This window comes from Micropterus salmoides, unplaced genomic scaffold, assembly GCF_014851395.1.
Source record: "Micropterus salmoides isolate LMB-PRFRI ecotype aquatic unplaced genomic scaffold, ASM1485139v1 Ms_hic_scaffold_10, whole genome shotgun sequence".
Taxonomy (NCBI): domain Eukaryota; kingdom Metazoa; phylum Chordata; class Actinopteri; order Centrarchiformes; family Centrarchidae; genus Micropterus; species Micropterus salmoides.
This window is the reverse complement of record NW_024040041.1, coordinates 19,094,392-19,122,272: the sequence shown is the minus strand read 5'-3', so window position 1 is coordinate 19,122,272 and position 27,881 is coordinate 19,094,392. Positions and strand designations below refer to the sequence as shown.

The following is a 27,881-nucleotide window of genomic DNA, read 5'->3' as shown; positions in this document are numbered from 1 at the left end:
GCAGAGTTTGTAAATCAAATTTAGCCCAAAGATAATTAACAGTTATGTATTTTAAGCCCTCTCAGTACACCAATGTGATTGCCCCCCCCCCCCCCCCCCCCCCCCCAGAGCAGTGGTCTCTAACCTTTTAGGCTTGTGAACCCTTAACATAAAGCAATACCATCTGTAATTATGACCCCTAATCACAGTTTATAACTTTAGTTTTGACAAAGTGTTATGACACATTGTTTCATTGTAAGGGTCACCAGCCCTGAGCAGGAAACCATATTCAGTATTTCACAATAAACAAGAGTTATTAAGAGTCTTGCCATGCTAGCAGCTTTGTGAGGCTGTACTTGGGCGCAGCGGCATTTTAAGCTAAATCCTAACATCAACATGCTAACATGCTCACAGTGACTATATAACATGCTGATGTTTGGCAGGTAATTTTAACCTGGTTCAACATCTTAGTTTAGTATATTACCATGATAACATTTGCGAATTAGCACAATGTACAATGGAGGCTAATGGGAATGTCATTTGTTTTGTAGGTATTTGGCCAATGGCACGCGAAAGTTAAGGGATCACTAAAGTTAGTACAATTAATCCCAAGTGGAACAACAATCCATCCATCGTCAACCGCATATCCTGCGTACAGGGTCGCGGGGGGGCTCGGGCCAGTCCCAGCTGACATTGGGTGCAAGGCGGGGTACACCCTGGACAGGTCGCCAGTCCATCGCAGGGCCACACATAGACAAATAACCACTCATGCTCACACTCACAGCTAAGGACAATTTAGGGTCACCAATCAACCTAGTCCGCATGTCTTTGGTCGGTGGGAGGAAACCGGAGCACCCGGAGAGAACCCACGCAGACACGGGGAGAACATGCAAACTCCACACAGAAAGGCCGGGGCAACCGGGGTTTGAACCCACGACCTTCATTCATCCAGTAGTTATGGAGCGATTTCACTTAAAACCACAAATGTCAACCTCATGGTGGTGCTATGAAAAGACAGGGGATCACCAAAGTAGTTAGGATTCATCCTCAGGGCACCATCAATGTCTGTACAAAATTTTAATGGCAATCCATCCAATAGTTGTTGAGATATTTCAATCTGAACCATGTGGGTGGACTGACCATCCATGCCATCCATTGAGCCACGCCGCTAAAACTTTTCCTCTTTCTTATATCAATGTAATCATCTTGTGACCCTTCAGATTTAACCACTGCCCCAGAGGTCCACCCAAACTTCTCACTCTCATCTTCTCCTCAACCCCTAAAAAGACTCCTCGACAGCAGAAAGCTGAGCGCAGAGCAGCCGTCGCAGAACACAAGAAGCAACTTCAACATCAGAAAAAATGTCTCGTCTGAACAACAGCAAGAAAAAAAGACAACAATGAAAAACAGCAATAACTGTTTGTCCTTGGGCGATGGGAAAGTAAGACCACCAACATAAGCATATGAGGAGAGGAGAGATGGAGGAGGGAAAAGAGAGAGGAAGGTAGTGTGTGACAGTCTCTTGAGGGAATGTTCCTTGTGTTGTGATGATCCTCTCCTACGCCCCATACCTCTCCTCTGTGGAGACGGCAGCCGACATCAAACATACATTAGCACTGAGCAACAGAAGCCAGGAGGGACCCCAAAGAAAAATCAACCCTTGCAGAAAAATTGAATAAGAGCAAACTAGTTTTTAAAGAACTGTGAATTGGCAGTAACATTATATAGAACATCTAAGGAATATAGTGTGTGGTAAGTGCATGTTGACTGCTTAATCGAACCATGAGAAAAGTTTTCCCAGAAGTCAAATAAGTCTTTTTTTTGCCCCTTTGGACAGAGTAAAATGAGGCAGTTTGCAATAGTGTGGCTTCCTAGTCGCTCCAGCTGTATGTGGCATTGAGTGCATCACACCCCCCTCTGTGGCACAATACGTGGATCCCTCTTTCCCCTTTCCATGTATTTTTGGCACAGCATGGGGACAAATCTTCAACCGATGAGGCTAAGTTGGGCTTCGACTGGATGACCGCCTGTTTTTCACAGCTGGTTTTGGGTCGGGTCACTTTTTAAAATACAAGACACCAGTGTTTATCACCACAGTGGGCCTTTCATACACAAACTGGCTGTGTTGATTCAATTACGAGAAAGCAGCTGGACAATCCAGTAAGTAAAACAGTGCGAGTTCTGTAAATAATAAGTGGGATGTTGTGTATCGTGTCTTACCAGAGGGGGGAGCCAGGCGCACCAGTGCCTTTAATTTCACTTGTGTAAAAGAGGAAGTGATGATTGGTCATTGCCAGGTGATGTAACACCATTTGTCTGTGTCAAGTCTGCAGTTCGCTCTGTGCCCTAAAAGCCCCTAGTCTGCACGCACACATTCTTGTTGGTCACCCTCCCCAAACTGGGGACAGATTGTCAAAAGTGCTCTCACCCAGTTAATGTTACACTGGGGGAGCTGAGAGGTTAGCAGCAGTTTTGAGGTTTCAATACTATAACCAGCTGACACGATTAAGTGCTGTGTTTTAATTGAACTGTCTCAGAGCTGAAGCTTTTTCCTGGACAAATCCAAGACAGTTTGAGTTCACTTGCTTTGGTATGGCAAGCCTGTCTGAATCATATTAATCACAGCAGCCTGTGAAAAATAGGTCATACTTTAAAATCAACTGTGTAGAATCTTCCTATTCCGTGTTTGCCTAACTGTCAGCGTGTCGTTCAGTTTCATCGTGTATCTATCTCACTGTTAAGCTGGAGGCACAATGTAGATGAAGTGTAGTCATATAAATACTTATCAGAGAATCAAGACTTTTGTAAGAACACAGAGCTGACTGTCACGTTCATGGTCCCTGTCCACAGAACCAGCATACAGGAATGAATAAAGTATAAAGTGAAAGAGCAAAGAGGAGCCCATTGCCAGGCCTTGTGATAGAAATACAGAGCCGTTCATGGTCCTGAACAGAGTTCTGGGGCCCCAAGTTTAGTTTCCCATTAATACAAGAGGCTTGAGTTGTATTTAATTCTTGTGAGGTGTAGTGTTATCTATTGTTTTGCTGATTGAGGGTTTGATGAGTTTCTCTATAGTTTTTTTTTCCTTGTCTCTCTGAAATGCATTGCCTGGATTTGATTGTGCGAGCAAATCCCTATCACCTTTGACCGCCTGTACCCTCACTATGGCGTTCACCCTCCCATACCGACCCCCTGAGCTCTTCTGGAATGTGTATGTGTGAGTGTGTGTATATATATGTGTGTGTGTGTGTGTGTGTGTGTGTGTATCAGTTGACCACAGCTGGCTTGAGCACTACGGTGCCTGGAGGGATGACCACCCAGGACAGGGGATCATGAGACCCTGTGGTGAGGTTCAGGACCCCCCCAGTCACCTCGTTCTTGGCCTCCTCTTCCCGGCCTTTCTTGGCTTGCTGGCTTTGGGCCCTGCGATCAGACGAGGCCCCCAGCATGGGCACCATTGGCAGGCCCAAGGCGGAGGAGGGGAACGCTGGGGAGAGCAGAGGGGACTTGGCAAGGCCCAGCGGCGAGCCGTTGAAGGACAGGATGGGTGTGCCTCCCAGGCTGCCTGGAGGTGAGTTGGGGCAACCCAGTGTGCTGAGGTCCAGGGGCCGAGGACTGAGGGGGGACAGGGGCAGGGCACCACCAAGGCCCTGCAGAGCATGGCCTCCCAGGAGAGCAGCCGCTGCGCTCGGGATGATAATGTGGGCTGCGCTCACATAGGAAAGCTCTGAATCCTTTCCCACTTCGCTAGCAAGCCCTCCACTTTGACTCCCCCTCAGCAGGGAGCCCACCCCACCTGGAGAGCCCTGCTCCTGAGCCACAAAGTGGCCGTGGGCCTTGATGTGCTTGCGGAGAGAGCTGGGGTCGGTGTAGCGCTTCAGGCAGCCCACCATCTTGCAGTAGTAGGGCTTATCCACATAGTGTGTGCGAGTGTGTTTGAAGCGGTCGCTGGAGTTGGAGTAGCGCTTGTTGCAACCCTCATAAGGACAAATGTAAGGCTTTTCACCTGCAGTGAGGAGAAATGATCCAGATGTTGAGAATTCATTCATTTAGTGAACACATATTTGTCATTTGTGTTTTGTAACTTGCGGGTGCACAACTGACCTGTGTGTGACCGGTTGTGTATCTTGAGGTTCTCCAGGCGTGAGAAACTCTTGTTGCAGGTGGGACAGCGATGGGGCTTCTCGTTAGTGTGAGTGCGGATGTGGATGAGCATCTTGTACCTGCAGCCACACAAAAATAAGTTCTCTGGAATTCTCCCCTTATATGTAAATGATTTTCCCAAGTGAAGGATTTTCTCACCTGGCATTGAAACCCCTCCCTTTGCGAGCACAGCCCTCCCAGTGGCAACAGTACCCAGAATCCTTTTCAGGTTTGACATGGAAGTCGTTGACATGATCCACTAGGTCTTGCAGGGAATCAAAGAGCAGATGGCACTGGAGGAGGGAAAACATTCAGCATTTCAAATTAATTATTTTTGTGATGATGAAGCTTTTTTGATCTGATCCCAGTTTGGCTGCAACACAATCATAAAATGGGTGTCCGTTACTTTCTGGGTCTTACCTTCTTCCAGCGGCAGGCCAGTTGTTCATCCGCTGAGAGGTCAGGAGAGGCTCTCTTGTCGCTCGTCTGGCCAATGAACATGGAGGATGGCAGGTGAAGTCCCGCCCCAGCTCCGATTGGCACAAAAAACTGAAAGGCCTGTGAGATGTGAGAATTCTGATAAACAAATAGAGAAAGGAGCAACAGGGTTATCAATCCATTGCACACATACCAAAGAAGCATGCACAAGTTTTGTTTTAGTTCAAGTTTGCTGTGATGTGCTGTAATGGAATACTATTTGATGTTATACAAATGTTATGCCTGGCTTTAGAAAAATAGTTTATAAAGATGTGATAAAATAAAATGTTGGGTGCATTATAAGGCCTCAAAAGTACAATAAAAACACCACAACCACTGCTCACAAACATGACTGTATACAGGTAAAAACTGCCTGTGTAGCCAGCAATATGAGCTCCAATGCTGTGATAGCACTTAAATCTTGTTGAACTACATTCACTGACAATAAAGCATTATGATTCTGATTCTGATAGCACAGTGTGCATAGCATAATTGAGAATAGACCATCAGCTGGATGACACAAACGGGCACTGATGGCCTCACAGAGAAAATACTTGATAGAGACAAAAGTCTTTTTATCAATGGAGTACAGAACTGCTGAGCTTCATCTTTCCCTTCAAAAATCCACTTCACTTTTCCTCTCCTAGTCTCCCGCTGTGTGCTACAAAACCTCCCTACATCCCTGAGCTCTGCGTGAGAGCTGTAAGATTCACTGAACCTCAGGTGGGACTCAGAGTGCTAATGCACCGGATCACACACACAGACACACATATACACACACACACACACACACACACACACACACACAGAGTGCAACTTAGCTCAAGCAGAAAATAGAGAGGGCTCCTGATGAAAAGTGGAATTTAGAATAAGGGACATATAAGTCTGAGCTGTCTTGTGAGAGTAGAGAAGTGCAGGGAAACAGAATAAGGGTGCAAATGGATCACAATCCGGTCCCTGTCTCATCATCTTCAGCTATGTCAGAAATGTGTATGTGGCAAATTTCATAAAATGAGACCAATTCCCTACACTGAGCTCTGCTTCTGCATGCAAAACTATGTGAGGTGCTTTGTGAGGTGCTGTAGGGTAGAGAACATGTAAGTGTGTGCAGCTGTTCTTCTATAAGAAATTCTTCTGTGTGTGTGTGTGTGTGTGTTAGAGTGTATGTGTGTGTGTGGGGGGGGGGGGGGGGGGGGCATTGGGATATGAAGGCATCCTATCTGAATCCTCAGGGAATAAGTAAAGTGTAGAGTGTGTGTAACGGTGGGGTCGGTGGGATGCGGGGCAGCTGAATGGTCCCAGCCAGCGTGTCTCAATTCAATTGGGAGGGAATTGAATTAGGCGGCATGAGGTCTGCATGGCTGTACCTTGTCTTAAATCCAATTATACAAACACACACATACACACAGGCACACACACGTCATGCCAGTGGGGCCACTGAGTGCAAGTCGCACAGACAGAAGCACTTGTTGGGGACACAAGACGTGTTTGATAAGAGCTACCCCCCTCTCTCTCTTACACACACACACACACATAGATCTCCCTCCCTTTGCATAGGAGAATGTGACTCAACCTGATGTTTTTCCTGATTTGCTGACCCTAGCACGCTGAGTCAGTCTCACTACTGCACCGAAAGACACTGTTTATTCTTTCATCAACTCAGAGATTAACAAACTAAAAGTATGAGAAAACAAGGGGAAATAATAGAGGTATTGGTGGTCAAAGTAAAAGCTGGTAAAAGCTAAAGCAGAACACTTGTACTGGTGTGTGTGTGTTTAAGCTCAGTCCTACTCACCCCTGAGGGGATGTAGTTGCCATTGGTCATTTCTGGAGAGGTGGGGGTGTGGCGGGAGGAGGGAGACATGCTCAGGTCCACTGCAGGTGGGGTGGGAGTATCTGTTCGATCAAGAGGGACCACCTGCACACCTGAGAAAACACACACAGACACACATATTAAGGTGACCTCACAACTGGATCTGATACAGGGACACTGGTCTCACTCTGTTCCATTTTCTCAAACACACGCTTTTGTTTTTAGCTTACGGCTCTATACATGGTAACGTCAAGTCGGTCTGCCCGTGAAAATTTGCTACACACATTCATGTCCCATCAGGATTATTTCTAATCACCTTGGTGAACCCTTCACATCTAACGCCATCATCAGGTCAAAATTTCAATTTGTCCAAGTACCTGCTAAACTGATGTCATTCCCATCTTCCACACATGTACTTTATGTTTAGTGCTAATTAGCAAATGGTAGAAGGCTAAAGATGGTGAACATGGTAAGCACCATGCCTTTTAAGGTCAGCATGTTAGCTTTGTCACTGAGCGCATGGTAACATGCTGGTGTTAGCATTTAGCTCAAACCACCACTGTGCCTACAGTCTCACAGATCATGGCCATAGACTCTTGTTTTGTTGTTACCTACCTGTGTGCGGAGATGCTGGCGAGGCGGGCTCTATGACTGCAGTGCCATCATCTGCCATGTGGAGCTGGCGCGCTCGCTTGGGGTGCAGTGGGGAGAGGGGGGGTGAGCGCGCCCCTCTGTCTCGCCCATTGGCCCGCCGAGGGAGCTTCAGGTCCAGGGGCTCGTCCAGGGACAGCATAACCGCAACCCTCCGACCTCCCACCTGCACAAACAGTCACAGAGGGGCAGAGTTAAGCCAAGTGCACTTGGTTTTCATATAACGACACATACAATGAAATGCTGTATTCCAATTCCAATGTGAAAAAGTGACAGACTGCAGAAGACAGATTCTCACACCTGCAATAATCCCCATGTGAATGTTGTTCCACAATACCTGCAGGAGATACTCTCCAGATACTCTCCAACAATGGTAAACTGACCACAATCGTAAACTGAAAATCTGAGTAAGCCAAAGAAAAATAAACACACACACACACACAGATCTGAGTGACCCTCTCGCTTTCCACACTGACCTTTACTCACACACTCTTCCTGAGGAATGTCTACAGTCCAATCCAGATGGTCACCCTCACCGCCAGCTCTGCTTTACCCCACCCCTCGGCCAGCCACTGGCCCTTGCACCCTGTCACATCACCCCCCTCCCCATCCCACCCCCACCCCCACAGTGTGTACCCTCAGACCCCATGGACCTTTGAGACCTACCAGCAGCCCCTCCAGGCCTTCCAGCTGCACCCACTCCGTCCAGCTCCTCCCTCCTCTAAACACACTGACCTCTGGACCCAGCCTGAGGGTTGTGGGCAGGGCGCTTCATCTAGCTGTCATGTTGAGTTCCAGCTCTAGTCTTCCTCTGGCACCAGACTGACCCTGCATCAACCGTGTTGTACCATGCAAAGAATTTAGCAAATACCTACACAACCAAACACCTGAATGAACCCCGTCAGTCAAAGCAACCCCGCTAGTCATATTTGAGGCATAAGAAACAATCATAAATGGTTAACAATAGCAAATATCAACAAAACCAGCTGAAGAAATACTTTTTAGTTTTAGACAGTTAGTAGATATTTACAGAAGCCAGATCCACATCTCTTCAAATTATTTTCCATCTGCACATACACACACACACACACACACACACACACACACACACACACATTTGCAGGGTGTCCTATATTCCTGCTGGAGTTCATGTAGAGCAGCTCCCAGTGTGCATGTTCAGTGTGCACAATACAATACAAGTAATTAATCAAACTATAATTTCAACAAATTCCCCCTCTCCCTCACACACATGCCGACAAACACTCATAGAAGCCTCGGTTGGTGGTGAATGGTGGGCTTTGAGAGTGACTGGCCAGGGGCCACATGAGAAATCCTTGTGTCTGGGAGGCACAGAGCAGAGAGGTCACCAGGTTCACCAGCCCAACGAGGAGATGGCCACCAGCTTACACACACACACACACACACACACACAAATATACACGGCCAGTGTGTTTATAGACTCAACCAGCTATACTGTATACTGTATGAACATGCACACAGAGCAGCATTATGGCATTATCAGTGAGATATTTCTGTGCTGTCTCACATGCACATAAAGAAACGTCTTAGGACAAAAAAGCTTTGGTCTTTATCTGATTATTAACCACCCTGACAAGCACGTGACCCACCGGCCAATCTTGATGGGTAGTTTAGACTGACTTTACACCAAAATGTTATTGATAATTTAACATACAAAGAGCAGGGGCATGCTTAATGCAAGGAGAAAGGTGTTTACCAGAATTATGTGATGATGTCAGTCACCAACAAAATACAATACATCACCACGTCAGGTTTTAAAATTACATTGGAATTGTGCTAAGAAGGGATCTATTCATGCCAGAGCAACCAGTCACTCTTTCAAGGTACACACGGACATGCGAGTTAAGACAGACTTGGAAAAATGTGAACCTATCCTTTAATTTGACATTTAACAGCTACATGACAGCCCTCATGTGTTTACACTGGCTCTTGGGGGTGTTTGTGTTCCTTTTTTACTGTCTAATAATATCTCCATCATCCTAGATTTTGTTAAATGTATCCAGTTACACCCGTGCAGACTGCTAAACAAAGAGATTTAACCACATAATTATTGTTGATTATACCATGACACATACTAAAATTGATTATTTCCATCAGTTAAACCGAACCAATCAATTGTGAAATGATAAAGGAGGAGTTGCTCTAATTATCATTTTGACCATGGAGAGTTTCTTATGTGGGCAAATGCTGTCATTAGCTGTGAAAATAAACATGTTCTGATCTGTCACAGCGGATATGATCCTCATTTAGAATGAGCTGCGGTTAATACATTTTTTTCTCTCTCTCTCTCTCTCTTGCTTTCCTCTGGACTTGATAGGTCTGACTAACTTACTGTAACCCCTACCACACAGGTTTCCAAGAGTTTGGGCTTTATTGTTTGGCTAAAATAGCAGAAAATCCCCTGTTATCCACTTTTAACTGAATAAAAGCCCTTACCCTGAGGCACAGACCAGGAATCAGCTTAACCTTTTCTACAAATCCTACTCTCATCCACTGTGGGGACAAACAGGAAACTTGCCTGCCATCAGTGCTATAATCCATGCTATAAAACATGATGAGAAACAGATATGTTACTTTTGGATTTATGTATAACTTTGGAATATAAATCAATTTGGCACCTCAAATCATGTGACCCTACATTTCCCACTGTTCCACATGCAAACCATTACTATCCATAATGGACTGTATAGCTCATCTTTTATAGCTATCCCACTACTGCTCAAACCACACCTTGGTTGACATATATATATATCCCTATACAACAAAGCACATTGTTGGTATCATTCAGCTTGTTGCATGCTGTAAGAGGGGAACTGGGAGTTTACATTAGAATGTAAGTCGCTTTGGATAAAAGCGTCTGCCAAATGAGTAAATGTAATTGTAAGTATGATACAATAGTGGATCCATCTTAGCAAGTCATTTTAGTGTTAAATACTTTCTCCTTTTAATCCCGAGAAAGTATGTGTGTGTCATGTATCATGAGTGTAAATATTTCAGTTGTTTCCAATGCAGTGAACTTGTTTCTATCTATTAAAGTTGAAAAGATTTGTTGGAAAAGAAGATTTTTTAAAAATACACATACAAAAAGAAAATAGAAAATAAGAACTATATAAATAATACGCACCTTTCATTTATACAGATATGTGTGATGAATATGTGCACAGATATTGAAAAACACATATGGTGTGTAGAATTATACAGTACTATATATATATACATAATTGCAGCCATACATCAATTAACACTTATTCTATTAACACTTATACTCATTTGGCATGAAAAATAATAAAATAATACTGAACAAAACATTTCCATTTCCATATTTAGTTCATCACTAAATCTACTAAAGTTACCTAATTGGATGACTTAGGCCCATGAGGGTTAAATGAGAAATTAGACTTGAAGCCATTGAAGATTATGTTTGTTTCCTAAATGCCAGGAATGTTTTGAGAACAACTGGAAATGTAGTTAATGGATGGATGTGTGAAGGCCAAACACAGATTGACTTTGAAACCAGTTAGTTATTCATAAAAGTTAAGTGATGAAGGGGATTTGAGTATACATTTTTTAAAGAGGTTTGAATAATTTGGTGGAAAGAATACAGACTTAGTTGCATGTATTGAAAACTTTTTATATAATTTATTATTATTACTTACATCAAAATCCATTAATGGGCTAAGATGAAAGGTTGCACTTGCTAAGAAATAAAAGGAAAGGTGATTGTAATATTATAGGTTCTGTAATTATTGTCATTTGCTGTATTCATGTTTTCTATGGTGATTTATTAGTCACATGACTAATCAATGATCAATGAATTGTATTTGAGAAAACCGAAAACAGCCTCAGATGATGAAGGCAAGATAGCCAAACACAACAGATGAATAACGCATGGTGTACTGAAGGAGGTTTGACTTGCATAAAACGTCACATGGGACCTCTGTGTGTGTGTGTGTGTGTGTGTGTGTGTGTGTGCTCTCAAAGAACTTCCTGCAAAGAAACCGACATGACAGACAGACAAAATTCACTTAAAACTCTCTTGAACTTTGCTAGCAACTCAGCAGGTCACAAGATATCTACAGTACCGCCTACACCAAAGGCAGTCCATACTGCACTAATGTGTTCCCACTGGAGTCGGCCAGTACAGTCCCCCACTGATGGATTTTACCCCAGCAAACCCTCATGACTACTTCTTGGTGGGGAAATAGTAGAGACTGGCTGGGAAGTGACTCACAGTGTGTGTAGATCTTGGACTGAACTTATGGGATCTCAACTATGTCCTCCGAACAGCCACGGTCACTGAGAGGGGGTTTGTGGGAAATGTGAGACAAAGATAAAGGGCGACTGAGAGAAAGAACGATACAGAGAAGGAAGGAGTATGGTATCGTCTGTGTGCATGGCTGCGTGATATGCTTGTGTGTGTGCATGTGTGTGTGTGTGTGTAAAGCTCAGTGGCGGATGGCTGTGAAGTTTGTGGAAAGGGTGTTGGCTGGCCCCATGCAGACTTCCTTGCTCAGCCGTGGGGTCGACAGTCTCTCTGAAAGAGGGCATTGTCCCTTCTCTGGGCCCTCTCTCTCTCTCTCTCTCTCTCTCTCTCTCTCTAGCAGAGTAAACACAGCAGCTGAACAGGAGAAACAGGAGAGGAGGGATGACCGAAGGGGCCACAGGGAGGATATACGAGGGTGAGGATGAAGGGAGGAAGGAAGAGTCCTGAAAGAGAGGTTTGTGCGTGTCCTCTTTAGAAACCCTCATCATCCCCTGCACAACCCTTCCCCACATCCACCCCACTGCATTAGGACACCGCCCAAGTCCCTTTGATGAGGCATGGTTGTGTGTGTGTGTGTGTGTGTGTGTGTGTGTGTTTGTGTGTGTGTTTGGGAGCATGAACGTGGGTCGAGGTTGAAGAGTGTGGGAGTTGGTTGATGGCTGAGGGGACACAGGGGGGCATCAGGTCAAAGGAGGGCTATGTGTTTCAACACCTCCATGCTCCGAGGCTAGGCTCACACGGATCAGCGCTGACCCTTAACCCTGCTCCTACCGATTGATCTTTAGTCTGGTCTGATCTGAGGAGGATCGGTTCAGTCGGCTCCAACTGATGGTGCAGAAATGAGAGCCAATGAAAAGCATCAGAGGATAGGAACGCTGTGTAGTGTAAGATTATTATGTTACAGGGTATAAAATCGTGTTGTGTAATGTTTTGTTTTCTGTGAAGTTTTCCGGGAGAGAGGGAGAATGAGTGTGTGTGTTTTGTGCGACCCCATTTGAGGTTGGCTGTAACTTAATCTGCCTCCTGCTGTGGCCCTGGGAGGTGATCTGTAGGAGGTCAGCCATCTCTCTCTGGGGCTCTTTGCGTTCTCTTTTTCATTCTCACACACAAACACACACAAACACACACGCACACACACACACACACAACACAGAGCGAGAGAGAAGGAACGTGATGGGAACTTCTAGCAACTGATGGGGTTGATGATGTGATTTAGAACACTGAACAATCATGCTGCAATAAAATTTACTGACAGGAAGCAGAAATTCCTAAAAGAGTACAGATGCCCAGCCATCACCAAACTAATACAGTTTTATAAGACCAAGGTCACTGAGGGTGGGTTCACACTGAAAGGTCCGGTTCCTGAATCGAACCAATGAAAGGACGATACATTGTTTCAATTTTCAAACTGGTCCGGTTTGCGTCCGCAATGGCAAAACCCAAATGGTCCTGAAATTGTAAACAAAAGCCATGTGGTGGGAAAAAACAACAACAACAACAACAAACCCCTCCAAATATGTGCAGCATTGTTGACACATTTGAAATTTTCACAAGACACTGCTCAACAGATTGCTGGAACCCATTCTCCTTCACTTTATGGCTGAATATATTGAATACCTCAGTAATCTTCTCCACCTTCTCTAGTAACTGAGCAAACGTTCTCTTCAGCCCAAATATTCAGGAGGCATCTCATTTCCTTGTGAGTCCAGCTTTTTACCCTGTTAGTCGACATTTTGGTAGCAAACGCTACTAGTTCATCAGTTACCAAAAAAGGATGAGAAAACATTTTTTTTAAACAATGAAATCACGTACAATAGTACACTTCCTATTATTGGTTCAAATGGTGTTCAAACCAGAAATGAACCGCTCCAGAGTTCACTGGACACCCCTTCAAGGACCAGGGAGCAGTTGTTTGGTCCACCTCTAGAGTTGAATCTGAAGATCAGACCAACCCAAATAAACAGCACCAAGGGTGTACATGTTCCAAAAATACACAAAAACCTCTGCTATTGCTCAGTTTTTCTTTTTATTTCCTTATGCTAACACTTCTCAGAAAACAAGTCTTCACCCGAGCACCACAAGAATGGTGTCCTCCTCCACTCAAATTCATCCACAGGTGAGTAGGGGAGGTGTTAACTAACTGCTTTGTGACCAACACAGTGGACAAGTGATGTGGTCTCAATAAGCCATCACCGTTACCTGGCCTGGCCTCATGACCCTTCAAACACATAGGGTTGAGCATAGTTATGAAATACAGCCCCGACCAATAAATGGGCCAGCAGAATATGAGCTTATCACAAATTAAGGATTTGCAGTAGAGAAATACCAATGATATGTTGTGGTCAATTAGAAACAGTGTATCCATTACATAGTTTTTCCATCATACTAAACTGTAACATGTCCTGCTCAGTAGCCACATTTTAAGGCTGCTTTTCAAACATATTTGTTTATGTAATATGTTTATGTTCAAAAATGAATATCAGATTAAGAGAAGATTAACTCAAATATCAATATGCGGGGAAATAATCCACTATCAGTCAAGCGAGTTTGCTAAAACCTTATAGTAGACTTTGTCAGTGATTAGCCCTTCCAATATCAGGGGTGAAACTTATTGCAAATTATATTGCATCAATTTTTAAAAAGGTGATCAAATACGTATAAGAAATCCCTATGGTACATCCCCTGCCATGTTAAATCTCCAGTGCAACATTGCACTGACCACATTAAATGAACTGAAGGAAAACAACTGTGTTATGTAAATGTTGTTTCACAATTCTGTGGTTTAGCAATGATGTGTAGAGACCTGCAGTTGCAGCATGTGTCGTGTCTAAACCTGCTGGTTTTCCCATCCACCAGGTGGGACGGACAGGGTCAAAGGTGACTGGCTGAGATGTGGGTGTGGTGCAAACTCTGACCCCTGACATTTGGGTTTTATCTGTTATCTGGGTCCAAGGAGGAGTAAACAACTTGGCACGTTTCAAGTAGGTTGGCACACTCAGTACTCTGTGAATAATCGGATTTAAGTGATCAAAGCATTTTAAAGTAAAGCAATTCCCATTAGCAATTTTCCTTAATAGCCAGATTTACAAGGATTCATATCAAAGGCAGGTAAGATTAGTCAGAGAAGCACACCATGTAGCAAGTATCACACATTATCACTGATAGTGAAAAAGAGGTTAATATCCAATAATTATTATGTTTAGAACTGATTTGGAGACAAAAGAAAACATGCCCAAAAATGGTCACCCCTGCACTCCCACTTCTGTCATTGCTGACGTTTCTTGAGGTAATAGCGGCAAGTGACCCCACCTCCGCTGACACATACTCACCCAAGCCACAGCCCCCGTGTATGCCCTCCACCCCTCACCCCTGATGGATAATTCAACACATAAACATACACAGCTGAGAGATTTTCTTTCTTCCCGACTCTGTCCTCCTCAGCCAGCCGCCTCCTCAGACAGGAAACCTCAGTTTCCACTCCTCCTCCTCCTCCTCTGGGGCTCTTATTCCCTCTTTTTCTTTCTCTTTATCCCTCTATTCTTTGCATTAGTTTTTCTCTCACGTTCACCGCTCTGCTAACTCTTTCAGTTTGTTTTTTCCCTTCCACTTTTCATCACATTCCTCCCTCAACTACTACTGTACCCCTCCCTGGTTTTAAAGGTACATTCATTGCCAAATGATTTCCTCAAGTCACACGATTTCTTCAAAATAAATTACACGTATTAAGTTTCACTCACTGACTTTTCTATTACTTTTAATCAAAACATCTCTCCTTCCATTCCCACTGTTGCAAAAAAGCACACAGGATTGTACACAGTATTATGTAATAGCAGCATGCTTGGAGCCATTGGGGAAGGGCTATTGAGGAAAAAGACAGTTGTTGGAGCGCTGGAGCCAAAACGACTGCAATACAGAGACAGAGGGACATGTGCGATCACATGCTTCAACACCGGGAGAAAAAAACCACAAGATCGCCACTTGTTCTTTCAGAGTTTTAAAAAGAGAATAGGAATTTATTGCCCACAGATTAATGAGAGTGTGAGCATGCAAAATGAAGTGATAAAGATGCAAAGAAGGAGGGGAAGGGAAAATCAGAGATTACATATGAGACAGGGAGGCAGGAGTGAGTGAAGGAAGGAAGGAAGGAAGTAAAAAAGGGAGGGATAGATGGATTTAAGGAGGGAGAGAGTGCAACAGGAAGCTTCTCAGCAAGCTACTGATGGCCTCCAGCCAGAGCGTTCAGACACTGAAGAATTCCAGGCAGAGGGCAGGGAGGGAAGGTGCCAGGAGGGAGGGAGGGAGGCACAGAACGAGGAGGGCGGGGCGCACTTGCGGTTTGTTGTCAAAGGGGACTGCTACATGAGAAAGGAATAGCGAGCACTTAAAGCGATATCTCTCTGTTGTTGAACATTAACATTTTTGTTAGGATGCAAACATTGGTATTAACAGTCTGACATTAGCTTTCAAGCTATGTCTGTGTTCCTCAGGTTGCAGCATGCAAAGATGGACTCACTCAGTATCCGAATAAAGAAATGTGACGGCATGCAACTCTGGCTGAAACAACACAATTCATTTTTTTGTCAGTCGACAGAAAATGTATTGACAACTACACTGATAATTAACTGTTCAAAAGTCATCTTTCAAGCAAAAAATGCCAAAGATTTAATGGTTCTCTTCAGATGTGAAGAGTTGCTGCTTTGTTTTATATCATGCATTTAATCTCTTTGTTTGTTGGACAAAGGCATTTGAGGTTGTCACCATGGGCTCAGGGACAAGGGTGATGAGCATTTTTCACTATTTTCTAACACTTCAAATACTAAAAGAGGAATTGGTTAATTGAGAAAATAGTATAGAGAAATGAAAGTATTTAGTTAGCCCTACATGCAACATATCAGGAATTTAGTGTGTTGTTACATGCATACTTGCAAATTAAAACACATACATTGATGACAGCACTGTGGATTTTGATCAGAGATTTGATTTTGATGGCAGACCAGGCTTGGAGGAGAACATGAGAGGGAGATGAGTGGTACATCATTTTAATTTGAGAGAATCCACTAGACTCTGCATCTTAATAGCATCCAGACAGACCTAACAACAGAACACCAATTCCACTTAGTTTGCCCTGTAGTGAGATTAGGCCTGATCTATAAACAGCCATCTGACTGAGATTTCACATTGTGTCAGAAAGCCTTATGGCCTGCTAAACCCAGGATAATCGCACGACACAGTGACCTGACTTGACTCTTGGTAGGGTGGGGATGGACGGGTAAATATCAAGGGAAGCATGCATTATCGGATCACTATACTAATGCTTGCCTTTTGCGAATAAGAATTTGATTTTGATTCGATCTTCAAACTGGAATCAACATCTACCACAGAGAACATCTTCATGCCACGCTATTGAGGTTTTGACCGATTGTGCTTCAGTTTGCAAATCTCATAAGGAAATCTGTTCTGCAAGCAATCATCCAAACTGTTTTGACAGAACACATGAAAAGAGAGGAGGCAGGTATAGGGGGGAGAGAGCAGCTGCACATTGGCATGAGTCTAGGAAACTTCTCCCAAGCCACAGTCAGTTTATTAAACTCCCTATTAGCTGCTATAGCCTATGACATGAACAGTTAGTGATTGAGGGCCCACCTGTAGTAACATGGGTTTTGAGTCACTGTGTAGTTTTTCTCCCATCAACTCCAATTCAAAATCAGACGTTTTTAATCAACTAAAACAGTTTTAATCTATACTGTAGTATCCGGACAGCAGTCAGCGGTAAACAGATAATCCGGGGACGATGACACAGTGAACGCAGTAAACCTACCGAACGCTAATGCTTAAGGCACTTTGCACAAAGGTACTGTAGGCTTTGAAGAGTGGTGAGTAATCTTACAATAACGTGGGGCGTTTCACAACATAGAAGTTTCATAGCGCAGCAAATGGTGGCAGGAATCAATGAACATTGTAAGAGGCCTTTCACCATCCGTGAGAACAGAAGAGAAAAGAAGAGAAGAGTGTGTTTGTCTTTGCACTCAGGAGATTTTATCAACATCCCCACTCTGGCTTACTTTGACCTCCCACTAACTCTGCTGGGTCTCTCTCTACCTCCTGCGGTCTACTGAATGCATTATCTTCAACCAGACACTCCTCTCTCATTTTTGCTCTGCCATACTTCCATAATAAACAAAAACTTGCATGATCTCCCTCAGTTCTATTCCCTCTTGACTTTCTACTCACTTCCTCAGGCTGTATCCCCGTCATCTGCCATCACTCTCTCCTCTTCATCTCTTTCATCACCCTTCTCACATCTCTCTCTCTCTCTCTCTCTCTCTCTCCCTCCCTCTCTCTCTGCTGTTCTCTCCCCCCTTTTCAGTCCATTCCTGTGGCCTCTCCCCACAGGCAGTGATGCAATCCTCCGACTCCTGCGCGCAATCACAGGGTCTGGAGTCGGCTAAGGTTCCAGCCAAGCAGGGGCGTCACCACACCGCGCTCAGTAGGAAAGCAACAGGAGAGGAAAGAAGAGAGGTGGGGGGAAAGAAAGAAAAGAAGAAATGAAGCCAATGAGAGAGAGAAGAAAAGCAGTCTGAGGCTGTCCGAGCTGGTGGTGGGTGATAGAGGAAAAAAGTACAGTGATAGAAGTTAACAGCTCTGTTTTATAGTTTGTGTATATTCACAACTAAACTTGGGGAAAACAAGTTTGTGTTCATGCGGTGAGGTGTGTGGGGTTTATCGCAAAAGTACCAGTGGAACTTCTGAATGAATTGGATTCTAGATCAAACAGCACAACATCCCCAGCTCCTTGTCCTCTCATCAGCCCACTAACCAGCTGTGTCCGTTTTGCCAGTGTTGCTGGATAGGGTCTGTGTTTCGGAAGTGATGGTTCTTTGCTACTCCCACACTAAACGCTGTCATTCCAGCTGACTCACACTAACATTAGCGTTATTCTAACAGCTATACTGGCAGTATAAAATTCAAGTATTATTTGTGGAGGTATAATATTGTTAGATCTGGCATTTTTACATACTCTCTGGAGGTCTACACTCAAAATGTCCCTTTCTCCATCTTTCCTTGCTGGGGAAGCGCAGGTGACATGTGTTGGCAGAGTGTACAATGGATATGCAGTGTTATGCTAAACTGTTTATAAGTGTAGAGATACATGCATGCAAAGAGTGATCTCATCTAACGCAGTGCACTTAGACATAAATGGAAAGAGAGGTTATAGGAATTTAAAGGGCCATGTAAAAGCTGAAACCTTGTAATGGCTATGCGCAGATGTGCATGCACACAGACACGCACACACATCGGCTTTGTAGAGGCAGATCTCCCCTAATGGCAGCAGAAACGTGCACAAGGTCAGGTTAGGAATGCAAAGAACTGCCACCTGTCTAAATCTTTAAAATACCAGGTTCTCTTAGCACGCACACACAAACAAAAGGCCACTGGGGGCCACTCCCTAAAACTCAGGGTAGAGTTTAAGCCTTTAGAGAAATGACTTCACCCAAAAACCAAGCACACAGACATGCACCCCAAAACTTGAGGATGTAAGAAAGTATATCACTGAATTACCACCACAGCTTCAATACATAACTGAGTGTACAAAGCAGCTGCATTTGAACTCAAGAGGAGATGTCTGTTATATTCCCTCACTGGTGAAAAGCCAGCACCAGTTCTAAGCCAGAAATCTCTCTTTCTTTCTCTCTCCCTCTCTCCTACACAGTTAACAGCAAGCTGAGGACAGATTAATAGGGGTGACATACGTATGGAAAGATAAGCAGCAAAGCCGGGCTAAATTTCAGCACCAGTTGCAGGGCCGATGTGGCCTCTCTTCCCAGTGACCACTTCAAGGATCAGAGAAAGAGGTATGGAGGCATACAGTGTATGCACACATAAACACATTGACTGCACACACCCCTGTGTGCCAACATACAGACATGCATACACACACACACACATACACACATTGCACAGCATGCTGGTTGTGTGTTGTAGAGTTCAGACCAGTTCAGAGCGCTGTGGTACCGGTCCAGCTTTGGGAGGGGTGCGCCTGTCTCACAGTCATTTCCTGGACGGGAATATTATGGCACCACACGCATGAGAAACAAACCCCTTCTCGCCCTACACACTGGCCCCAGCCACTTTCGTTTGCCTGCAACTCAATAAGTGCACAGTGAAATCCCTGGGAAGCGAGTCTCCTTATTCACTAGCCAAGGTAATATGATACCAACAACAGCTTCATGCAACACAGCCCCCGGGAGGCTGGGGGCAAGGCATGGGGTGGGGTGGAGGGTGCTCTCTTTATCACTGTATGGGGTTGCTGAGGCCTATCGGACATGTCTACAGTGTCGTAACTTTCCTACTTCTTCGCCCCAGAAGAATTCCTGGATGGCCATCCCTGTCCCTGGAGAGGGCTGGGTGACACCTGTGCACCAGCCACGCTGCGCAGGAGAGAGCCAAGGGGGCACGGAGTGCCAGATGTGCTCTGGACAGGGAGTGTCTCTGTTAGTGTGTTTGTTAGCATGTGCGTCTATATGTGTGCATTAAGTGTGTTTATGTGCAGTGTGAGAGGAGAAACGGTGCAGCTTCCAAAACCAAACCATATTGGAAAGGGATGAAAACAGGAAGCGGGAGAAATACAAAACAGCAGTGAGCAATTAGCAGACAAAGTGGCGTGATTTGTGTGTGTGTGTCTGCTTCTTTAAATTTGGGCGTGCCCCCCACCCCCCCATACTGTCTGCTATACCTCCATTTGAGCCCTCCTCCCTGCCTCACCAGTGATCTCATATATATATGTGCACACAAAGCTTGTGTTGTCTTTTCCTTGTGATGCTGTGCCAACTTTACGGCAGCCCTGTGTTCTCCCTCCTCACATGGAGCGCCTGTTTTTTCTGAGTAACCCTCCGCCCTGTGCCCCCTCCCACCATGGCTGGCAATAAGACAAGGTCAATATGACAGTCTTTTCTCTCCTCTCCTTTTCTCCCTTTATCTCCCTCCCTCTCCCTTTCTCTCTGTATTTCTGTGTTCTAGCTCAACTAAGTGACAGGCTCCACCCTACAGCTTTTATCTTTCGTGGCTCCATCTGAGAGAGAGAAACAGAAAAAGGGAGCAGAGAGACAGATGCAAAGGGACAGATGGAGGGCGACTGAGATGGTGACAGACAGAGTTGAGCATAATGCTGAAAAATGAAGTAGCACTAAACTCTTGATTTAAATTCTTTGGCACATCCGATGTAGGCGATCTGTTGGAAAAGAGCTTCAGACAGATCTGGAGCTGATTTCTCTTTTCATTTTCCAAAACACACTGAATAGCAAGGGCTAATAAATGTGCTGTGGACAAACACAATCAAAGAATGAGTCTAAGAGAGGAGCTCAATTAGTGTTGAAGGTCAGGGCGATACTCATGCTCTTATAAACTCTTCTGTCCTGAATCAATACTGACATTTAGAATCAATTAAGGAATAGTCAAGCTTACTGTGACTGACAGCACCATTTATTTAGACCTGAGCCAACAAGGAGCAAGGACACTTAAGAGGCAATCGGACACAGTAAAAGAGAGAGCCCGGCTGTGTTAAGATAGTGACTGGCCATTACTCAAGATAGCCACTAAAAGTCAATTATTAAGATTTTTAGCAACCATATAAAAACAGTTAAGCTATTCATAGAATTATCTGAGGTCAGAATAAGTCTTTATTTCACAAAATGTAACCTCAAACTTAAAACATTTTCAAATTACATAAGGCTTCCTCACAAGAAAAAAAACAGCCACGGTACATATGAATTGAATTAGTGCTGGCACCATCTCCACAACACCAGAGAAGGTAAACACTTACAGGCCAAACTTTTTTTTTCTCTCTCCCTCCCTCTCTTTAACTGCATGTATAAGATGGAGAATGTCTTATATAATGTAAGCGTCACTTATGAAACTGGGGGCTCATGGAAAGTGGGAGACTAAAAGGCAAGGGAGGGACGAAGGGAAAGAGGGAACAGAAGCGGAGTTAAAAAGCGAGGAGGAGATGGAGTCCCAGGGAGTCAGGGATGGAGGGAAAGAGGGAGGAGGGAGGGGGTGAAGGGGGCAAAGTCTGGAAGCTAGCTGACAGGACTGGATATGCCCAGACAGGGAGCCAGGCCCAGGCCCAGACTTGAGAGCCTTAGTTGAGTCTCAGAAATGCCTCACCCGTCTCTCTCTCATCCCCTTCTTTAAAAAACCCCACCATCAATCCCTCTGTCCCTTCCCAGCATGTTATTCCTCCCCCGTGCTTACACGCAGAGCCCCTCTTGTCCGACTCCTCCCTTTCTTTTCTCTTTAAATAAACAAACACACACATACATACCTCATACTGTACTGCTGTAGTGCTATTGAGGGTAGAGAACCCAGGGTGTTGGCCAAGTAAGTAAATAATAATACAAACCAGCTGTGTCTCCACTTAAACTGGATTGCCGTGAACCTATTACTCCACAACTCACAGCTCCTTGAAGTGAGCTCCCAGATATCTAAAAGCTCTAGCAAGATCCTAGTTTACTATCATCTATAAGTAAAATACTAAAGTATGTTTGCGGAAACTACGCCAAGATGGACTTCGTGAAAACAGGCTATAGTCTATTCCCTCCACCCATTCTCTGACAGCTCCTTTACATTGCTGTTATTCTTTCAGGCCTTGGCTTTACTCTTGTATTCTTTCTTTAACTTTATGTGCCCTGCCCCAGACATGGTCTGCATATTGTCTGAAGAGCTCTGCGAGCTGAAATTCTCTCACGATAGAAACACTGAGCAGAGAGTGCAGAAAGAGCATTAAAGAGAATGAGAAGAGGTAGGGTGGGGTAGCTGGAGTGAGGAACTGAGTTGTCTGTGTTTATTTTGGAAATGCAGTTCTGCAGACTTGCAACAGAAGAACTGACCCCTAAACTTCACTGTGTCAGATCCTCGCAGAAAGAGTAAGAGTCCTGTGCTCATTTGGGATGTCCCACACAGGTGATTTTAAACAGCACAGACCATGTATTCCCCCGAGGGGGCATTTTAACCCACCCTGGGGACCCAGGAATGGTCTGCTCCAGGAGGAAACAGTGAGGCCGTGAGGTGATTAGTGGTTACAGTTTAACTGGAGAAAAATGCACGGTCCGTGAGCCCAGCCAGCCAGGGAGCAAAGCGGTATGCACTGGTCGCCTTCGGTTTGCAAGTTGGTGTGAGTCAAGCTCTGTATCCGCTTTGTCTATTCTAAATGTATGGGGTTCAGGAGCTTGGCCATCACCCCACGCAGACACATCACATGGCAGCACTTCAAAGTATGAGTGTGTCACCTCCACAGCCGCACACGTGGCAATGATTTGTGATAAAATATTTTGTGGAAAAAATGCACAGAGCTAGACTGTCATATATGAGGGCTGAGAGAGTAATTTTCTGTGATTTTAGACTTTAACTTTAGTTCAGCTATTGAATCAGCTCTGTTTCTACTTAGATTTTAATGAGTCACATTGATTTTTTTCAGCCTTGAGGCTCCTATGATTTCCACTGGAATACCATACGGCCAACATCAGCTGCAAAATAACCAAGTATTATTACAAAGTAAGGATGTGAAGTTAGCAATAACCAGCAAATTGTGAACCTGAATGATAGCAGTTTGTTTGTATGGCTTGATCTGGCTACATCATGCATGTCCTCTGACATTTTGAGCACACTCAAAGCTCAAGATGCCGGGATGTGCAACTCTATTCAACATGACATAATCTAAATGTTAGTTATATTTCATCTGTTTAGCACCCTCATTGATGAATCACAAAACTGTCTGATTAGAAATCTGATTAGCATTAACTGCTACCAAGTGCTTCTCTACAAGTGTAACCACAGAAAGGACATACCTGCCATGGGAATCTAAAATAAAGTGGCTCTTGTCCCTGTGAAGATAAATGAAAGTGTGTATCAGGTGTCTTGTTTTCACTGCGTGCTGCCTCGTTCACTGACCACTATAATCCTCCCTCCCCTGCTGCTGAATTGCCTTTCAGCTTGACAGTAATCCCCAGCATCTATGGAACCCCACTGTGATATCAATTCAAACACTCACACTGGCTCTCCCGGTGTAGTTTGTACCACTTACATTCCACCCACTTATTGGTCGCAGTCCTAGTTTTTTTTTTTCCTCCAGTGGCAGACATATTTTACATATATTTCACAACAGGCTGACTACACTGTGTGAAAAACAAATCTTACTCTTGTCAACTTGGATTTCAGATCGGTTTCTTTGTGGCACCATGCTCACAATGTAAGAATCATCTGAACTTGCTTCTCTTTTTATCAGATGCGGTAGACCTTTATTAGCCTGGTTTTAAGGCAATAAGTACAAGTGCACTGTGGGTTCCCACCATCCCTCTACCACATGCCTCGTGGTTGCGCTCTGACGCAGGAATATGCCATTAGGGTCCACCTTTTCCACCATAAAGCAGCTGGCTTTCCCTTACACAGTTTGGGACCTCAGGGGTATGATGTCACGCAATTGTGGTGTGGGGCAAAATCGCCAGGCACAGGGAAATTGGGGAGGAGAGGTGACAACCACATCCGTGATTTGATTTCAGAGACTGGCGTAATGCAATGCCTTTATGGTATATTTTCTTGCGTACTAATTGCAGTAGATGAAGCAAGTTGGTGTCAAACTCTGACCAAAACTCTGTGCAGGCTGTCCGAGTATCCACATCTGGCCAAAGCATGCAGTCAGGATGAGAAAATGTACAGCAAAAAAAGGCTGCATACAAAAACACACACACACACATCCTGTAAACATGGAATGCCACCATAGGGATGCACAGCTGGACCCCAGCGGACATCTGGCTTTATGGTGGAGCTGAGAGCCTTTTCTCTGCAGTGACTAAGTGCTGTGTAAGAGAGGATAACCGGTGTGCCGGCGGTGATACATACCCTGGTCTTTCTGTCAAATGGATATTATGGTTGACCTGTGACTGAACTGATCATCAGCTGATTGGATAAACAATGCCGCGAACAGGCTGTGGATATGTGGAGCACCTGTGCTCACAGTTCAGAGAGGGGTTATGGATTAAATAGCAGGGGCCTGGAAGAGGGAGGGAGGAAAGGGAGTCAAAGTCTTCCCTCTGCACAAAGCATGTGCAGCCTCTTTCACTGCTCCTCTTCCCAATGTACTTTGAGAGGGGTCCGGTGGGCTCATAGCCAGACCTCCTCCAGCCTCATATAATATTTGTGTGACACATGCACCCACATATTATATTGTTCATGCAGTACCTCACATTCACCTTGGAAATATAAAGCCATCCTAATCTGATCCAAAATACAACTGCAGCCCCCTGAGTGTGCCTCAATCTGCATTGTAGCCTAATGCTTTTTAATGATCAGGCCTTATTCCACTCCAGCACGGGGCTTGTTAGGTCTGCCTTGGCAGGGCTCTGCTCTTTCCCCTGGCATCTTCTGGAACAATGGGTTCATGGGAGGCAGCCAATAGGGAGATGGTCCATCCTGAACCCTGTCCCAGTGTGCACACAATTAGGCTTAGGGACAGTGGAATTGCTTAATTGGAGGAAAATAGCTCTTTATCTAGGTCTCTCTGCCTGTGCTCATCCTTGCCCCCTGCACTACATGCTTGGCCTCAGCTAACTTAGAATTGGTCTAAACAAAAATGATAAAATGGCAAGAGGTATGTGGACCACACTGAAAAGGGGTTATTAAGCAGAAATAACTCAGGCTGTGGTCCTGTAGACATGTATCTGCTGTTGTGACCAGGAACTCAAGTGCACTTTCTGACATAAAACGTGGTGACATGAAATAATAACATATTTAGTCTTTCAGGTGGAAAACACACAGTAAATCTCAACATTATGTTTTTTGGTGGATGTGTACCTCATGTGGTGGTCACAGTTTAGCCACCTCTTTATTTACCGATACATCACTGGTGTAAGTTACTGTCAGCAGTCTGTAGACGTTGAACTCTTTATCAGATGTTGTGACAGAACATCAGAGAGCTCAATGCAAGCCTGCATCTTGCACAACAGCTGGCTGAGCTGTGATGTATGCCCCTGTATAGGACAGGATTTGTGATGCTGCTCTAAAAATGTCTCTCAGGGTTGACGAGGTGGACTCTAGTTTAAGAGAGGACGCAGACACGCGGAGAAGGTCGCTCCCATGTTGAAATAGGTTGACATAGTGTTTGCGTAAATGGCACAAACGCCGGTATAGGCACGTCCGCCACGACCGGCCTTGAATACGACTGTGTGGGGAGTCCAGGCTGCAGGATACGGGTGCACCGCTGGAGAGTCTCTGAAAATAGGTCACTACCCTGTTTGAACTCGAGATTTTTTTTCACACTGTAGCAGCGCACTCAGGTCAACGTGGACGCACATGACAACAGGCACAATATACAGGGACTGACATGCACGCTGCTCCAGGCTTACCTTACAGGGAAAATGCCGCGGATATGGCCGAGATATCTCCGACTTGGCCCCCCTCTTCCCGGTGCAAACTTCGCACACAAAGTCCTATGGCTCAAGCGGCGTAGGTGTCAAATGACTCCTCGTCAGTGTGTCGCTTTTTCTTCGATAAAAATGAAATACAGTGCTGATGCGTCTTGAAAAAATATTACTAGGTGTCTGGAGAGGCGGTCCGTTTCCAGACCATTGTCGGGATTCTTTCTAAGCATGGAAAAATGAAACATAAGCTCAAACGCAGCGTGCGTGACAGCTGGTTGTTTAAATAAAGTCTAATCTATAGTATGACAGCCTTGTCTGTTGCCGTGGGATGATGTATTCTGCATGTTACCATGCTACTGGAAACCCGTCAAAAAGTGTAAACACCCAAATCCGTAGCCTTAACTGTTCCCGCTGAGGAAAAATGAAGACCACTGGTTAGATGATTTCTCCCTAAATTCAAAGCGCATCGCTTAATGGCAACGCTGGTCAAGTGGGGGTTTCCTATGGGTGGTCGTGGTTCTCCAGGCGGGGTGGGAGGGCAGTTCAGACCGGAGGGATGGCACGAAGTGGTGGGTAGGGTAGATAGGGCGGGTTGGCGACGGGGTGTGGGGTGGAGGGGGAGGATCGTCTCCTTCTTCTTCGGTGCTTTTCCAGATGCCGAGGTGGGGCTGTTTGCTGTCTTTTCTCGCAGTTTCCCCGTGACTCTTCTCCTTTTTTTCTCCTCTAAGCACTCGAGCACACGCTGTGTGAGTGTTGATGGTAGTCTCCCCCACAGCCGTCTGACGCGCACAGACAGCCGCCCGGAGCCCAGCCAGCCCGTCAGGACCAGCTCAGAGTCTGCCAGCTCAGCGCATGCTTACTGCTCCGCCCCTCCACCAGGGGCAGTCCCCGGCTTCTCTCCAAACTCTCCCCCTCTCTCTCTCTGTCCTCATGGCCTTCTCTCTGCCACAGCTTCCCTCCATCAACAGGCCTTCATGAAGGGTAGCGTAATACCCATCTGCTTGTTGTCCTGCTAAATGTCTTCTTCTCCAGAGTTTTGTATCTCTGTTCTCTCGCTGGCCACCACCTCTGCCTCACCAAGCTGTCATTCAAAACAGTGTTATAAGTGAAAGGTTCTGACTTCCAGACAGCCATCGCTTTTACTAATAATGTACATTTCCAACCCTATAAATTAATAATCAAAACAACACTTTCAACTATGTGCTACAGTAAACACTACTCCACGACAGAGTATTAAGACAATATTCTAAAAATATGATATTTTTTCATTAAAAGTAAGCATGATTTATTCTTCACTTACAGCATTTATTTTCTGTACTTGTGGCTACGTGCATGCTTTCAGGTGTAGGTGCGCCTCCTGATCTTTGGGGACAGGACAGGCTGGGTGTAGGTCAGGGCCAGGTGAGGTAAGTATTCAGAAATGCAATACCATACTGTAAAAAAGTACTCTGTTCCAAAGCTACTGTTGGATAATAATAATAACGATAATAATAATAATAATAATAATAATATAATAAAGATGCATTAATGTTGCTGATCCTGGTGGAGCAAATTTATTTTAAAGCAAAGCAAAGATTGTATGTTTTGTAAATGAAACCCTAATCCAAAGTCTGACCTAAAGAAAGTAAAACTGAAGCGATTACTGATTAGTCGATTAATCAATTGATCTATCAAATCAGTCAAAATCTGTGTTAGTGAGCTCTACTCCTTTGCCGAGATAATCCATCCACCTCACAGGTGTGGCATATCAAGATGCTGATCAGACAGCATGGGTATGACCACAATAAAAGGCCACTCGAAAATGTGCAGTTTCACTGTATTGGGATGTCCGTGCAGATGAGCTTCCCTGAGACGTTCCTGACAGTTTGTGCAGAAATTCTTTGGTTACAAACCGATTGTTGTGTGGTTAGTGGCTCGTCTCAGACGATCTTGGAGGTGATGATGCTGGATGTGAAGGTCCTGGGCTGGTGTGGTTACACATGGTCTGCAGTTGTGAGGCCGGTTGGATGTACTGCCTAATTCTCTGAAACGCCTTTGGAGAAGGCTTATGGTAGAGAAATGAACATTCAATTCACGAGCAACAGCTCTGGTGGACATTCCTGCA

At 44.8% G+C, this 27,881-nt stretch overlaps 1 protein-coding gene across 2 annotated transcripts; it reads right to left on the bottom strand.

The window, feature by feature from the left end:
• Positions 1 to 795: 795 nt before the first annotated feature.
• On the bottom strand, positions 796 to 26,623 carry glis2b (GLIS family zinc finger 2b). 2 transcript variants are annotated; one of them, XM_038700739.1, is made up of 7 exons: positions 25,763 to 26,623; positions 7,028 to 7,229; positions 6,395 to 6,525; positions 4,543 to 4,698; positions 4,282 to 4,415; positions 4,084 to 4,202; positions 796 to 3,985 (listed from the first exon to the last, which is right to left on the bottom strand). In XM_038700739.1, exons 2-7 carry the CDS (start codon positions 7,203 to 7,205, stop codon positions 3,246 to 3,248), a joined length of 1,458 nt encoding a protein of 485 aa, XP_038556667.1. In that variant the 5' UTR covers positions 7,206 to 7,229; positions 25,763 to 26,623; the 3' UTR covers positions 796 to 3,245. The 2 variants fall into 2 exon arrangements, with proteins under 2 accessions (XP_038556667.1, XP_038556675.1); XM_038700747.1 differs by having other exon boundaries at positions 4,543 to 4,680.
• Positions 26,624 to 27,881: the final 1,258 nt, after the last annotated feature.

What these genes read in the sequence shown, in the direction of transcription:
- glis2b (XM_038700739.1), bottom strand. Translation starts at nt 7,205, where the DNA reads ATGCTGTCCCTGGACGAGCCCCTGGACCTGAAGCTCCCTCGGCGGGCC. An exon ending in GCCAGCATCTCCGCACACAG is followed by an intron (nt 6,526 to 7,027) that starts GTAGGTAACAAC and finishes GTGTTTTCTCAG; the next exon opens with GTGTGCAGGTGGTCCCTCTT. An exon ending in TGGCCTGCCGCTGGAAGAAG is followed by an intron (nt 4,416 to 4,542) that starts GTAAGACCCAGA and finishes TCCCTCCTCCAG; the next exon opens with TGCCATCTGCTCTTTGATTC.